Consider the following 13,283-nt stretch of genomic DNA (forward strand, 5'->3'; position numbering starts at 1 on the left):
GAATATTATTTGATGGATAGATAGATACAACACATGCATAAAACTCTTTATTGCACCATAAGAGTAAAACATACAAAACAGCACAATTAGATTCAAATAGTGACAGATATTAGATGTAATTATGGTGGGCCAATATTACTTCCTTGTGGCACACCCAGGTGTAAATTATTATCAACTTACTAGTGCAAGGTCAATAAAGAAGTTATTTATGTTAGTTTGTCATAATGAAATAATTTGTTACAGAGTTTTACCTTTTACACTTAATCCCAGATGATCTTTTTTTTTATATTTTGCTCAAACAAAATCGCAGTCGCGTGAAACTTGCATGAAGAGAATTGTCTTAAAACTCTTTTAGTCCAGGTTACATCTATTATGTGTTCCGTATCTTGCCCGGGACGTAGTTCTTGTCGATGGTCGGGTCTTGTAGAAACATGTGAAGGCACCGCTCGTTCTGAGCCAGGGGGTGTCCGGCTATCTTGTTTATGAATACTTCTAGTCCTGGAATTGTTAACGGTTATTTCAACATTATGATCATTAAGTTCAAGAAAACATTTAAAGAACTTGGTATCTTTTTGTAAAGATCTAAGATCTTTTTATTTTTATAATTACATACATAATATCATTTATCTATGTGGGGTGTTGTGGTTTTTCGACAGTTTTCGGCAATGAAAACTAATGGGAATTTTTGTTTAAATAAAATATGACATGGTTCTTTCTGAGCAATAAGGTACAGAATTAAGGCTACAGAGAAAAAGGAAAAGTGTGCTCCTAAATAATCACCTTTTCTACGATCCTCAATGAATTCATCTTCAAATATGCCATCATCACCCCGGAACGGGAGTTGTCTCTTCAGAGCTTTACCAGGCAAAGGTGGAACTACGATCTGTAAAACAAATTGGTTATTTATTTTACATTTTATAGATAGGCTAATGAACTTCGGCTTCTTTTAGGCGATGGGCTGGCAACCTGTCACTATTTGAATCTCAATTCTACCATAAGCCTAACAGCTGAATGTGGTCTATCAGTTTTTTAAAGACTACTGGCTCTGGCTACCCCGCAAGGGATATAGACATGATTATTTATGTATGTATGTATGTTTACATTTTAGTGAAGTCAAGAGGTGATGTAGAATACCATTAATATGTTTTGTTATCTATTATAAACAATTCACACAACTTAATACACAATACATGATATTTTCCTACATACATACATACATATGATCACGTCTATATCCCTTGCGGGGTAGACAGAGCCAACAGTCTTGAAAAGACTGAATGGCCACGTTCAGCTATTTGGCTTAATGATAGAACCGATATTCAAATAGTGACAGGTTGCTAGCCCATCGCCTAAAAGAGGAATCCTAAGTTTATAAGCCTATCCCTTAGTCGCCTTTTACGACATCCATGGGAAAGAGATGGAGTGGTCCTATTCTTTTTTGTAATAGTGCCGGGAACCACACGGCACTTCGGCGAATATTTTCCTCATAACAACAATTTCTTATTTACAAAGTGTAAATGATTAATACTCTAAAGTCACAAGTTCTTTATTTGTTGTATATTTACTGATACCTTATCTTTCAACAAATAAATATTTTACTCAAAATCTATAAGGTGCGTTGGGGTAACATCGTGAATGGGGGAAGACCGTTTTCTTTGAATATTTACGAAATCATTAGTAATTTTTCTAAACTGACAACATAGCGCTAGATGCCATTTTGTTATGCACCTCCCCGCAGTCCACGTCCGTCACTGAGCCGCGTCGTTTGTGTGTTATGGCTGTTCCAGTAAAATTTGATTGATCTGGGTTAAAGGCAAGTTAAAGGTCGGATATTTTGCTATTATGGGCTGTATGTTCTGAGCCATAAAATCGATTTTATATCATTTCCGAACTTACCCCCACTACATCCGATCTTACCCATGGATTTAAAAAAATCTTTGTGTACTTTAAACTATGTTTATGCGGCAATCATTTAGTTTAGCGAGATATCCGCATTTAGATTTGATACTTTGACATTTCATAAACAATTCCCAATTAAACTTAATGTTTTAATTAAAATATAAGTCTAGAAAAAAAAAACATAAACATGACCTGTCAAACACAACGAAAAACAATCCGAATTTACCCCAACGCACCTTACATATAATTCTGACTCATAAAGACAAAGGCTATGTTTATTGCAGAAGTTTATTGTAATCCCCTTTGTCAGTCATTCAAATTTAAAATGACAAAGTTGGCAAATGTTAAAAAGCAGATGTGAAAATGTATAGTTGAAATTGCAAAGCTTTTTTTTCTTTATTTAATTTGTTAAAAAAATGTTTTAATTATTTTGACTACTTGATTAAGATTTACCAAACAATGGTTATTGAACATGTTCTTCACAGAATTATGAATCATGCACACTTGATTATTACCCAAACTGCATATTCATAAGATTTATAAAGGTCACAAGATGCATAAACAATAAGAATTCATGAATGAGTGCTTATCACAGCGCCATTGTGGCGATAATGCGGGAGATTGACGCTTCATCAAAGCATGATTAAGTGACAAGAGATCATACATACCTTGCTGTCCCTCTCAAGTTCATTCCGAAGCCATTCGAAATCGCTATACCGCCGCCTTACACTAGACTCCTTCACTTTGAAAACTGGCAGGTTCGTCTGAAATGAAGATTGAGCTAAAATTCCACGACGCGTCATTATCATGATACGCCCACAAAGCAACCCTTATGACGCATTGATAACGCAATCTTCTAACTCAATTACACAATTTAAACACACCAGAACTAGACAACATACCCTCATGCGGACTTCGTAATCTGTATAGCGTTTTTTCCCAACTCCCATGGTTGTAACGGGGTTCACTACATCAATCTCCAGGAAGTTTGCCGGTGCCGCGTAAGCATCGTCCAATGTCTGTTTCTTAACATTTAATCTTCTTGTCGCATCGGCTGTCGTGTCTTCAGCCATTGTAATGTTTTATTTATTGAATTCTAATCAGAAATAATATAAAGGACGGCCCACTAATCAAAAAGGAAATGAAAAATGACAGGATTGACAGGAACAAAACATGATTTGACGTTCAAATAAATATGGCGATATAATATGTCAAGTAAAGTCAACGTCGTTTTCGTTGACAAATCAATTACCTAGATACAATAAAAATAAGCTTCATGGTAATTCCGACGAACATTCCCCATCTAAATTTAGACATTAATTCATTTCTTTCTCTTGTCCACACTCGGTTCTGTTATATTATTGCAAAGTTCATAACAAAAAATAACCTAAAACTATAGTTCCCATTACAATGTTTTTTTTTCTCTCTCTCTCTCCTACTTCCGAAATCTCTTATTAGGTATATGCCTTGTTTTACATAACTTTTACACCTTACACACTCACTACACATTATAATCATTAACTTGTCTTCTCTTTTACTAACAATTCCTACTTGTTGTGTTTGTCTTTTGTGTTTGTACATTTGTTAACCTTCCTTTCAGATTGTATACCGTCCAATTTCGTAACTTCGTGTCTCTTCAAACCATGACATTGGCAGAATCACCGAAAGTCCGGTGGAAGCCATAATATAGAAAAGAAAGAAAGAAAAGCTTCATGGCACACTTTCAAGTCTTCATCGAAGTTTTAAATGGTAAAGTATTAACCACCGTGTGGTTCCCGGCACTATTACAAAAAAGAATAGGACCACTCCATCTCTTTCCCATGGATGTCGTAAAAGGCGACTAAGGGATAGGCTTATTAACTTAGGATTCCTCTTTTAGGCGATGGGCTAGCAACCTGTCACTATTTGAATCTCGGTTCTATCATTAAGCCAAATAGCTGAACGTGGCCATTCAGTCTTTTCAAGACTGTTGGCTCTGTCTACCCCGCAAGGGATATAGACGTGATCATATGTATGTATGTATGTATGTAAGTATTAACCACCCCCAGTTTATAAAGAAACTAGCTGTGCCCGCGACTTTTGGGCATTATTGAAGCCCTCAATTGAAGCCCCTTGTTTGTTTAAACGCGCTAATCTCAGGAACTACTGGTTCGAATTGAAAAAATATTTTTGTGTTGAATAGACCATTTATCGAGGAAGACTTTAGGCTATATAACATCATGCTTTAATTATAAGGAGCGAAGAAATAATGGAAAATGTGATAATGATGAAAATACAATGATGCCCAAAATAACTATTTCACGTGGACGGAGTCGCGTGCACAGCTGCCAATTAATAAACAATTAACTTAAAGATAATTTATACACTCAAAGGTTTAATCATAAAAGTAAATACATATGCTTATTTAGGATTTGCCAGTGTTTACTAAGTTTTGCTTCAAGTAATGTTTGAAATTTGTAAAGTTTTGTGTTCTTTCGGCTGGCATAGCATCGCTTATAAACCTTTTTTGCGATTAAACTTTTTACGAATCATTTTTTAATTTTTTTTTTAATTGAATGTCTGTCATTGACACATATTCAAAAAAAATTAAAAAAGTTGAAAAAAACAATGACAGACTGTCATTGTCGACTGACTGTCAATGTTAAGGCCAACGACGAATCCAGTCGTGGTTGTTTATTATATTTCTTGATCTTGTATTTTCCAAGTACCTAATGCGTTTTAAACAGTTTCACTCTAATTCTGACTAACATTAAATAAGAATCAAAATGACTACAAATGTTAGAGCTTCTGTATCGCAAATATTGCGCAATAAGGACGACGTTGGTGACGATGAAGATGAGCCTAAAAAGAAGTCCAGAGAAGACTGGAGGAAGGCCAAAGAGCTGGAAGAGGCTCGGAAGGCTGGTACAGCACCCGCTGCGGTCGACGAAACAGGTAAGCATTTATCAAGTCTTTTATAAATTTGTATTTTATTGAAATGAATACGGGATTACTCAATGGATGCTTTGTTGAATTTTTATCTTTCAACAATAACAATGCACGTAAATTCGATGCACGCAATAGCAGCTAACAACTAGTTTTTATGTGTAACTTGGTAAAAATTGGTAAATGTAATCAATGTCCTTGCTCGGTGTTCTGCCTGGACACAGGAGTTTACAACCATAATTCAGGAATTTCTTAATCTGACCTCTGTGAACTTCTTAAGGAAACCTAACCTAGTTTGGATCATGAATATCCTATAGTTTGTGTTGTATGAATAACTCTTTATTGAACATTAAAATATTATTTCAGGCAAGGACATAAACCCTCACATACCACAATACATATCTTCGGCGCCATGGTATTACGGTACGAGTGGGCCCACACTGAAGCATCAGAGGCCACAGGAAGACAGAGAGGGCAAGTTCACCAGACTTGACACTTATTACCATAAGGGAGTTGACGTGGTAAGTACATGATAGACATAAATGTATGCGCCTCTACTACGCTGTACATGGATTGCTAGGTGCATGATTTATTGGGGATGATTAAATGATGATTAAACATGACCTTTCAGTCTTTTCAAGACTGTTAGCTCTGACTACCCCGCAAGGGATATAGAAGTGATGATATGTATGTATGTATGATTAAATCGAGAATGTTCAATGTTAAACCTGATATATTGTCTTTCACTTGATTACACTGGTTGGTGATTAATTTAGTGAAAGGAAAGTGTTAGGTACATTAAGGAAACTTAACTGACTTAAAAAAGCAGGATATCTATTGGAGGTGGTTTGTGTTTTTGTAAAAGTAATTTGGACATTTCTAATTACAAATGTTATTTTCAGACCAAAGTAGCAACCAAGTTTCGGAAGGGTGCGTGTGAGAATTGTGGGGCTATGACACACAAAAAGAAAGATTGTTTGGAGAGACCTAGAAAGGTGAGTTTGCAAGCTCATTTCACTGTATCTCATTTTAGGATACTCTTGGATACAATCTATACAGTATTACAACATATGTATCTAGTTCCTAGCGACAGAATTTAGCCAGACAAAATCATGCATTGAAATTGTATTCATAATTATATCACCTGCCATAATTTTTGGCGTTCTCTATCTCTGTTTCTGTATAGCAAATTGTGTGAGTCGACAAATGGGTTCGACTTGACATATTTTGCCGCTAACACCTAATAATTAGTTATAAATTTTCCACTGTAATTATTTGTAGATCGGAGCGAAGTTTTCAAATGCTGGGATAGCAGCAGACGAGTTCCAACAGCCCAACCTGAATCTCAGCTACGATGGCAAGCGGGACAGGTGGAACGGTTATGATCCATCAGAGCACAAAGCGATTATTGAAGAGTATCAGAAGGTGGAGGACGCGAAGAGGGAGTTGAGGGCACAGAAATTGGAACAAGGTGAGTAACTGAACTTTTGAATATATTTTTTTTATGGTGAGTACCCTAAACTGTTAAGCTTGCACGATGGAGGTAATGAATGTGGATGTAGCGAAAGAAGTATGCAGGGATGGCAAGCGGAAAATATGTAGTATCTGCCTGCCCTTTTGGGTAAGGTAATAATTTTATGTAGGAATTTTTTAATGGTGCAGCTAGGGAAGGAATTGCTCTGCACTTACATAATTTATATCTTGATACATAATCATTTTACAAAAATTTTTAACCGATTTTAAAGAAGGAGGTTCGCAATTTGTTTTTTTTCTAAATAATGTGATCATTATTTGTTTAATTTGTTTCAAATTTGTATTGTTTATTGCTATACAGATCCATCAGCAATGGAAGACGAGGATTTAGCGGAGGAAGACGAAGACAAATATGTGGATGAAGTTGACATGCCGGGAACTAAGGTATGTTATATATATATATGTATATGTTTTGTTTAAGAGTAGCAAAGTTACTTTTGTGGAGGATTCCTAAGTTGATGACGGCTTTTATTTTTTTCCCATTAATTCGATCAATTTGTGCTGTGCGGTTCCAGTCACCAATAATAAAAAGAATAGGACCACACCATCTCGTTAGTATGGATGAAAAGGCGACTAAGGTATAGACTTATAAACTTGGGATTCTTCTTTTAGGCGATGGGCTAGCAACCTTTCATTTGAATCTCAATTCTATCATTAAGCCTAACAGCTGAGCGTGGCCTATCAGTGTTTTCGAGACTGATGGCTCTGACTACCATAGACGTGATTGTATACAGGGTTTTGATACTTTTATTTTTTTTCGTACTTTCTGAAATATGAACCGATATTTTTCTTTTAACGTTTTTAAATATCCTTTAGATGAAGTACACTTTACAGTTAAATTTATGCAGTTGAATTAAAAGTCACCCTGTTTAAGTATGTAAGTAATTCATTAATATACTCCTCCAGGTGGATTCTAAACAACGTATCACGGTGCGAAATCTGCGCATACGCGAGGACACAGCGAAATATCTGCGCAATTTGGATCCAAATTCAGCGTATTACGATCCGAAGACCAGATCGATGAGGGATAATCCTAATCCCGAGGCTGCTGAGTGAGTTCTGTTTTAATTCTCTGTTATATCTATGTGTTTTAGTTTGCCGTGTGGTTCATGGCACCAATAGAATAAAGAATAGGACCACTTCAACTCTCTCACTTTAATGTTTTAATTCTCTGTTTTTACCTGTGTGTTTAAGTTTGCCGTGTGGTTCCCGGCACCAATAGAAAAAATGAATAGGATCACTCCATCTCTTTTTTATTGATGTCGTTAAAGGCGACTAAGGGATAGGCTTATAAACTTGAGATTCTACTTTTGGGCGACGGTCTAGCACCCTGTCACTTTATATGAATCTTAATTCAATCAGTAGGTAAACCAAACAGCTGAACGTGCCTTATCAGTATTTTCAAGACTGTCGGCTCTGTCTCTGGGATATAGACGTGATGATATGTATGTACATATTATGTATACCTACATTCCAAGTTGCTCTCAGTTGTGATCCTTTTTTTTGGATTCCATACCTAAAAGTTAGAAACATACATACATACATATGGTCACGTCTATATCCCTTGCGGGGTAGACAGAGCCAGCAGTCTTGAAAAGACTGAATGGCCACGTTCAGCTATTACCTATCTAGTCTCTATTGTCCTCCGCTGTCCGTACGTCTACGTCGTCTCAATTCTATCATTAATCCAAACAGCTGAGCGTGGCCTTTCAGTATCTTCAAGACTGTCGACTCTGTCTACCCCACAACTACAAGGGATATACCTACCTAGACGTGTGACCACGTCCGTCAGTCACCAGACCGTATCTCGTAAACCGCGAACCAGCTATAAACGTAACCCCCAACGTTAAATGAGCCTACCGCAAGAAATTTCTTTAGTAATAAGTAATGCAATAGTAATATGTGCTGTGTGGTTCCCGGCACCAATAGAAGAAAGAATAGGACCACTCGCAACTCTTTCTCATGGATGTAGTAAACTGCGACTAAGGGGATAGGCTTATAAACTTGAGATTCTACTTTAAGGCGACGGGCTAGCAACCTGTCACTATTTGAATCTCAATTCTATCTTAAAGCCAAATAGCTGAACCTGGCCTATCAGTATTTTCAAGACCATAGACGTGACCATGTGTATGTACGTCCGTCGATCACCATTCCGTATCTCACAAACCCACTGGGGCAGGTCGGAGTACCTGGGCGAGAACTGTCTGCCCCGCAAGGGATATAGACGTGATTATATGTGTGTATGTATGGACCCCCCCCCCATGCATGTCCGTACGTCCGTCAGTCACCAGAACGTATCTCGTAAACCGCGGACCAGCTATAAACGTAACCCCCAACGTTAAATGAGCCTACCGCAAGAAATTTCTTTAGTAATAAGTAATGCAATAGTAATATGTGCTGTTCCCGGCACCAATAGAAAAAAGAATGGGACCACTCGCGACTCTTTCCTATGGATGTCGTAAACTGCGACTAAGGGGATAGGCTTACAAACTTGAGATTCTACTTTCAGGCGACGGGCTAGCAACCTGTCACTATTTGAATCTCAATTGTATCATTTAGCCAAACAGCTGAACCTGGCCTATCAGTATTTTCAAGACCATAGACGTGACCATGTGTATGTACGTCCGTCGATCACCATTCCGTATCTCACAAACCCACTGGGGCAGGTCGGAGTAGCTGGGCGAGAACTGTCTGCCCCGCAAGGGATATAGACGTGATTATATGTGTGTATGTATGGACCCCCCCCCCCATGCATGTCCGTACGTCCGTCAGTCACCAGAACGTATCTCGTAAACCGCGGACCAGCTATAAACGTAACCCCCAACGTTAAATGAGCCTACCGCAAGAAATTTCTTTAGTAATAAGTAATGCAATAGTAATATGTGCTGTTCCCGGCACCAATAGAAAAAAGAATGGGACCACTCGCAACTCTTTCCCATGGATGTCGTAAACTGCGACTAAGGGGATAGGAAACCTGTCACTTTTTTCAATCTCAATTCTATTTTCAAGACTGTCTACCCCGCAAGGGCTATAGACGTGATAATATGTATGTATGTATGGAATCCCGTCTTTTCAAGACTGGTTGCTATATATAGCGATATAGACGTGATCACATGTGTGTGTATGTATGAAACCCCCCCTAACCGTCAGGTCGGAGTACCTGGGCGAGAACTTCGTGCGGTTCACGGGCGACACGCGCGCGCACGCGGCCGCGCAGGCGTTCGCGTGGGGCGCGCGCGGCCGCGGGCTGGACGTGCACCTGCTGGCCGAGCCCACCAAGCTGCAGCTGCTGCAGCGCCAGTACCAGGACAGGAAGGAGCACTTCAAGACGCAGGTTGGTTTTACTTGAGTTGCTTTTTTTGAATAGAATACATTTATTTTCCGTTATATTTAGATCTCAATACTATCATCAGTAAGCCAAATAGCTGAACTTGGCCGATCAGTCTTTTCAAGACTGTTGGCTCTGTCTACCCCACAAGGGATATTGACGTGACCATATATATTATGTATGTATGTATATTTAGTGCCATGTGACTCCCAGCACTAGGCTTACAAACTTGGGATTCTTCTTTTAGGCGATGGGCTAGCAAACTGTCATTATTTGAATCTCAATTTTATCATTAAGCCAAATAGCTGAACTTTTAAGACGGTTGACTCTCTCTACCCCGCAAGGGGACGTGACCATATATAATGTAATAATGTTTGTTTGAATAGAATAGATTTATTTTCAAAATTGGAAGAAGGAACATTTCAAGACGCTGGTTGGTTTTAGTTGAGTGTGTTTATTTGAATAGAATAGATTTATTTTCATAATTGGATACAAAGTATCACTTATATTATACTTACTTATTCATTCTCACCGCCGAGCTTGATCAAATTAAGGACTTCCTGGTCAAATGGGTCAGGTCAAGAGTACCCGAAATCGCCGAGCTTGCATGAAGAGAGTTATGAATGTGTATGAAGCGAAGGAAGTGTGCAGAGATCGTGGTAAGTGGAAAGAGGTAATCTCTGCCTACCCCTCCGGGAAAGATGTGTGTTTATATGTATGTATGTGTAATGTTCTAACATAACTTCACACGTTTACGTTATCATCCCGCAGGTAAAACAATCAGTGCTGGAGAAATACGGCGGCGAGGAGCATTTGAAAGCGCCGCCGAAGGAGTTGCTTTTGGCTCAGAGCGAAGTTTTCGTCAGATACAACAGAGATGGCACTAGAGTCGAGGGCGGGGAAAAACAGTTGGCCAAGTGAGTAACTTAACTATATATATATATATCACTCTTTTATAACCAACTGTACTACTGAGTATATTTATGTCTACTGTGTTTGTGAATGTATCACGAATTTATTCCTTACCTTAATCATAAATCGGAGGGTCTACCGTAACGGCAAAATATTACGATTTTGAAACCGTGTGTAGTTTTACCGACGACATTCGTTGACGATAAGCGCCATCTATTGATATATTTTAGCACTAACTCAGTAACTATTGTTTCCATTAGGAGGCGCCATTTATGTATGTATGTACTGTTTGTTACAGGAGTAAATACGAGGAAGACGTACTAATAAACAATCACACCACAGTCTGGGGCTCCTACTGGCGCGACGGTATTTGGGGCTACAAGTGTTGTCACTCCTTTATCAAGGTAAATACCATTCAGAGGATATCCACATTCTTCTTCTTTCTTCTGGATTTAGTCCCGGTTGCATCCTCACCACTCTGGAGAGGAGCCCGGGGTTAGCCATTGACCATGGATCCTGGTTTGGGTGAGTCAGGCTTTTACACGAAGCGCGTTTGACCTCGTAAACTTTACACGTTTAAATTGGTTCTCATTTTTGCATTCAGTATATAGTTGATCATAGATACAATTAGTTCCACTACATTATTATACGGCAAAGTCGCTTTCCGCGTCTGTCCCTATGTCTGTATGGGACTAATTAAATTGGGATTAATTAAAATTAAACTTTCCTCTGGAATCGCTCTATCTATTAAAAAAAAAATTAATGCCATTTTTTTAAATTGATATTGGGATACAGAGGACAGTTTAATTTTAAATATATAATTAATGAGATTTCGAAATGGTTTCAGATGTCGTACTGCGTCGGCGAAGCTGGAAAGACCGTAGTTCTAGAAGTTCCCGAAGGTAACAAAGCGGCGTCTTCTAAAAACACAGTCACCAAAGAGGAATCGGTGGAGAAGAAGTCAAAAAAGAAAGGTAACTTAATAAATAAATATCTTCTTCCTCCTGGCTGAAGTTCCGGTTGCAACATCGCCACTCCGCAGAGGAGCCCGGGGTATGCCTTTGACCATGGATCCTGGATTGGGTGAGTCAGGTTTTTACACGAAGCGACTCCCGTCTGACCTCCGCAACCTTTCTAGGGGAACAGTTGCCTGAATGTGCAAGTATCCTCACGACGTTTTCCCTCACCATAGCCCACAAGAATATCAAGTTTATTAGACTTCCCCTAGTCACTTTTTATGACATCCATAGAAGAACTACTCTGGAACTATGCTAAAGTGCCGGTAACCTCACGGCACATATTTTATTTTATTTTTAATCGTTCTAGCGAAATCAGACGAATCTTCATCGTCATCAGAATCAAGTTCGAGCAGCAGTTCTTCAGATTCCGAACCGGAAATCCGGTCCAAGACGGAGAAGACTAGCAAAAAGAAGAAGAACAAGAAGAAGGCCAAGAAAAAGAAGAAGAAGGAGCTCAGGAAAGAGAAGAAAGAGGATAAATTGAAGAAGGTATGTTATTAAAAGAAAGTTTAACATAAGTACCCGAAACCGCCGAGCTTGTATGAAGAGAGTTATGAATGTGGATGAAGCGAAGGAAGTATGCAGAGATCGTGGCAAGTGGAAAGAGGTAGTCTCTGCCGTAGTAAGTAAGTAAATTATTTTGATATTTTGTCTCCCTCAGGCGCTGGAAATGGAAGAACGCAGCCAAAAGCGGGCAGAACATCTCTTATCAATGGACGAGAGGAAACGGCCTTACAACAGTATGGTGGAAGTCAAAGAACCCACGGATCAGGAGATGGAGGCTTACATGATGAAGAGGAGACGGGAGGAGGACCCGATGAGTCAGTTCCTCTAAAGTTTTGTAAATTAAATTGTATTTCTAAGGATCATTTTGTCATTTCATTTTACCACTAGATACGCCCGTGACGTTGCCTGTTAAAATCCGAAGTCACACTTACTATCGTAATCATTTATTCCTCGAATATGGTTACAATGTTGGTCTTAGTATTAAGTACAGTTTCTGTGAACACATATTCTACCTCTTAAGGCGTCGGAATTATATAATGGTATCGTAATAATTCTACATACTAATTTTATAAATTCTAGTTCCAGCTTAGAGTATTGACTTAGAAATAATTAAGATTAGTTTGATATGTCAATCAATAAGTCTAGTGTACTCTTTTATTGTAGAAGTGTCTCAGATCTCGAAGTGTCAGACTCTCATCTCTCTCTCTCTTGAAGTGTCAGACACTCAGCATGCAGCTGGTTAAGATATTTTTGGTATCGGACCACCTTTTTTTTATTTTGAGTTTTAATGCATTACTATAAGAATAAAATAGATTTATTTTTAAAATTGGATACAAGGTATCACTTATTGACGTTACATCTAATTATAACTACTACCGCTTCCAAAGCGCAAGTGTAGAAGAAGCAGCGGAACAAACTACACTGCAGCATTTTCATCGGACGTCAGTATACAAATATACATAGATCTCTTAAATGTAAATCATGGAAGAATGCACATTGTCTAAGTTTGGAAATACTCCTTTTTCGCTTTCAAAAAATGATTTCCCGCGACAGATGCCGGTGTAAATCGGATCGCGGGATCGACAACTCAGAGAATAAGAGCTTGTATTTGATAAATTTGCCTACATCCGTTCTCACCTTTTACAACATTCATGGTAATG

The 13,283-nt window shown here is 38.5% G+C and overlaps 2 protein-coding genes across 2 annotated transcripts; one reads left to right on the forward strand and one right to left on the reverse strand.

Moving 5' to 3' along the window:
• Positions 1-3: 3 nt before the first annotated feature.
• Positions 4-3,069, reverse strand: LOC106137268 (sorting nexin-12). Its single transcript, XM_013338075.2, has 4 exons — positions 2,802-3,069; positions 2,568-2,663; positions 781-883; positions 4-498 (listed from the first exon to the last, which is right to left on the reverse strand). Exons 1-4 carry the CDS (start codon positions 2,970-2,972, stop codon positions 371-373), a joined length of 498 nt encoding a protein of 165 aa, XP_013193529.1. The 5' UTR covers positions 2,973-3,069; the 3' UTR covers positions 4-370.
• A 1,454-nt stretch (positions 3,070-4,523) lies between these two features.
• LOC106135535 (pre-mRNA-splicing factor Slu7) lies at positions 4,524-12,485 on the forward strand. Its single transcript, XM_013335884.2, has 12 exons — positions 4,524-4,833; positions 5,191-5,345; positions 5,727-5,819; positions 6,106-6,295; positions 6,659-6,741; positions 7,264-7,409; positions 9,508-9,691; positions 10,457-10,602; positions 10,896-11,001; positions 11,445-11,571; positions 11,924-12,105; positions 12,278-12,485. The coding sequence occupies exons 1-12, from the start codon at positions 4,665-4,667 to the stop codon at positions 12,449-12,451; spliced, it is 1,755 nt and encodes a 584-aa protein (XP_013191338.2). The 5' UTR covers positions 4,524-4,664; the 3' UTR covers positions 12,452-12,485.
• The last annotated feature ends 798 nt before the right edge of the window (positions 12,486-13,283 follow it).

The sequence above is a fragment of the Amyelois transitella genome, chromosome 8 (genome assembly GCF_032362555.1).
Source record: "Amyelois transitella isolate CPQ chromosome 8, ilAmyTran1.1, whole genome shotgun sequence".
Lineage (NCBI taxonomy): Eukaryota > Metazoa > Arthropoda > Insecta > Lepidoptera > Pyralidae > Amyelois > Amyelois transitella.